General features: G+C 40.0%; 1 protein-coding gene across 1 annotated transcript in view; it reads left to right on the forward strand.

The window, feature by feature from the left end:
* Positions 1–2,076, forward strand: part of LOC101852101 (mucin-4) — a gene marked incomplete in the record, with an annotated part of 90,884 nt that overhangs the window by 79,456 nt on the left and 9,352 nt on the right. Inside the window, 1 exon segment of the mRNA XM_035970507.1 lies at positions 896–1,136. Within this exon segment, the coding sequence (XP_035826400.1) occupies positions 896–1,136 (241 nt within the window).

Raw genomic sequence — 2,076 nt, forward strand, 5'->3', positions numbered from 1 at the left:
GGGGGGGGGGGGTTAACTTGTTCTTATAGACAGTAGAATTGTAAATGAGCTGATTCAACAATTCCAGGCTCATAACTGTGCCTGATCTACAACAGGGAACTGCTGCTTTTTCTTTCCTCATCCTTACTATCGTCATTTTTCCTCTGCTTCTTTTGTATGTTTGTCACTCTTGTGACCCGCTATTTCCGAGGTGCCTTGATAGTCGAAGCAGACTTTGTGCTGCTGAAGCTAGAGAGGTGAGCAGAGTAAGCCTGATTCCCTGTAAAGACTTCTCTGTTGACATCTGTCCCATGGCGCTCATATGAACATTTACAGTTGCGAGCGACGTAAAACCTCTTCTGACTTTTTTTAAAGAGTCATCAAATATAGGATTTATTTTGGAGCCTCTTTTATTTTTTCTTTTGGGTACAGGGGGTATTGGGTCATGGAGTATGGTCATTAGGGTCGGCAAGTATCGGATTTATTTTGTAAAATGTTTGTTTTTGCTATAGGATACTGACAGTAATTGGACATGGAGAGAACCCTCATTAGAAAAACTCTTACTAAAACAAACAAATCACTAATAAAGCCTAGTTGTGTCAGAGGGATTGCTTATGGATGGAAATGTGGGTGGTTGGTGGCTGCTGTGGAATGATTTGCTCCTTGGTTGTTTTTTTCTATCACACATCTATCTTCTCTAGCTCTCTTCTTCTTTTTCTTTCTTTTTTTTTTGGTGTTGTTGTTGTTGTTATATGTTACTCTATATTGTGTTGATATTGGTGAAAAATTCCAGTTTGGATTTCTTCCATTCCAATGACCTACATAGTGTTGATATTGGTGTACAATTCAAAGTTGGCTTTTCTTTCCCTTCTACCAGAACCCTGTATTGACCAAATTCTCTTTTCCCTTCTACCAGAACCCTGTATTGACCAAATTCTCTCAAGACCAGCTGACCTTGACCCCTCAGCTGGGCCAGGTCATGGCGGCCGCAGCCCCGCTACAGCTGCAACAGCAGTCGGCGACGCTCATCGCGCAGCAGCCGGTGATGCAGCAAACAGCCCAACAACAACAGCAGCAGCAGCAACAGCAGCAGCATCAGCAGGCGTCACTGATTATGAGTGGGCAGTCAGTTCAGCCGAACCCTCTGATTGTCTCAGGTAAAATGTTTACCGGCTTCAGAACTGCTTTTCTTCAAATTCTTTGGGAATTCCAGATTTCTTTTTTTGCCCGTACAAAAACTGAGTGTGATGAAATCAAACTGAACTCAACAACGAAACAGATGAAGAAAAAAAGGTTGCGGCTTTTGCTTATCCGAAGAAAAAAAGAATAAAATGTGCAGAGTGTTGAAGTGTTTTCTTTCACTTTCTGTTGTTCTGTGGGTCGAAGTGACCAGATAGGAGAAGGCCAAGTGGATCGCATTTTAATCTGCGCCTGTGCACCTTTTTACTGTTTTCAAGAGAAACAAACAATTGTTGTTGGCTTCAGAATGTACCAAAAGCAGATAATTAAAGGCTTGAGGAGTTGTTGTTATTGCTAGCTTCAAGCAAAAAATTAGTGAGTAAATGAAATTTTGATAAACTTGCAAGAAAAATGCTATTTTATAATAAATGATCTTTTACTTACCTTAATACCCTTTGCTTCTTTGAAGATTGTTTGATTTAAAAAATGACAATTGAAGACATCTTTTCGTTCAAGTATAATCAAAGACCGTTAACTAAACAATATAAATTTGCTTTAGAATTGTAGATAAGTGTCTGCCACGTTTTTGAGATTTATACATTTATAAACATGAGAACAAAACCTTGTAAATCCATGTGGCGCATGGATATTGAAATGGGTTATTTACATTGAATTGAAAAACAGTTTATTCAGTGTTCAACAATATGTTGAAATATGCTGAAATTTTGTTTCTTTTTTTTTGTGAATGAGTGTTGTATAATTGTGTTCTCTTTCTCTCCTCCCCCTCCCCCACCCGCCCCACATACACACACATACACACATACACACCCACACCCCCACACACACACATACACATGCACACACCCACACACATACACGCACATACACACCCACACCCCCACACACACACACCCACAC

This window comes from Aplysia californica, unplaced genomic scaffold (assembly GCF_000002075.1).
Source record: "Aplysia californica isolate F4 #8 unplaced genomic scaffold, AplCal3.0 scaffold00277, whole genome shotgun sequence".
In the NCBI taxonomy this organism is placed as follows: domain Eukaryota; kingdom Metazoa; phylum Mollusca; class Gastropoda; order Aplysiida; family Aplysiidae; genus Aplysia; species Aplysia californica.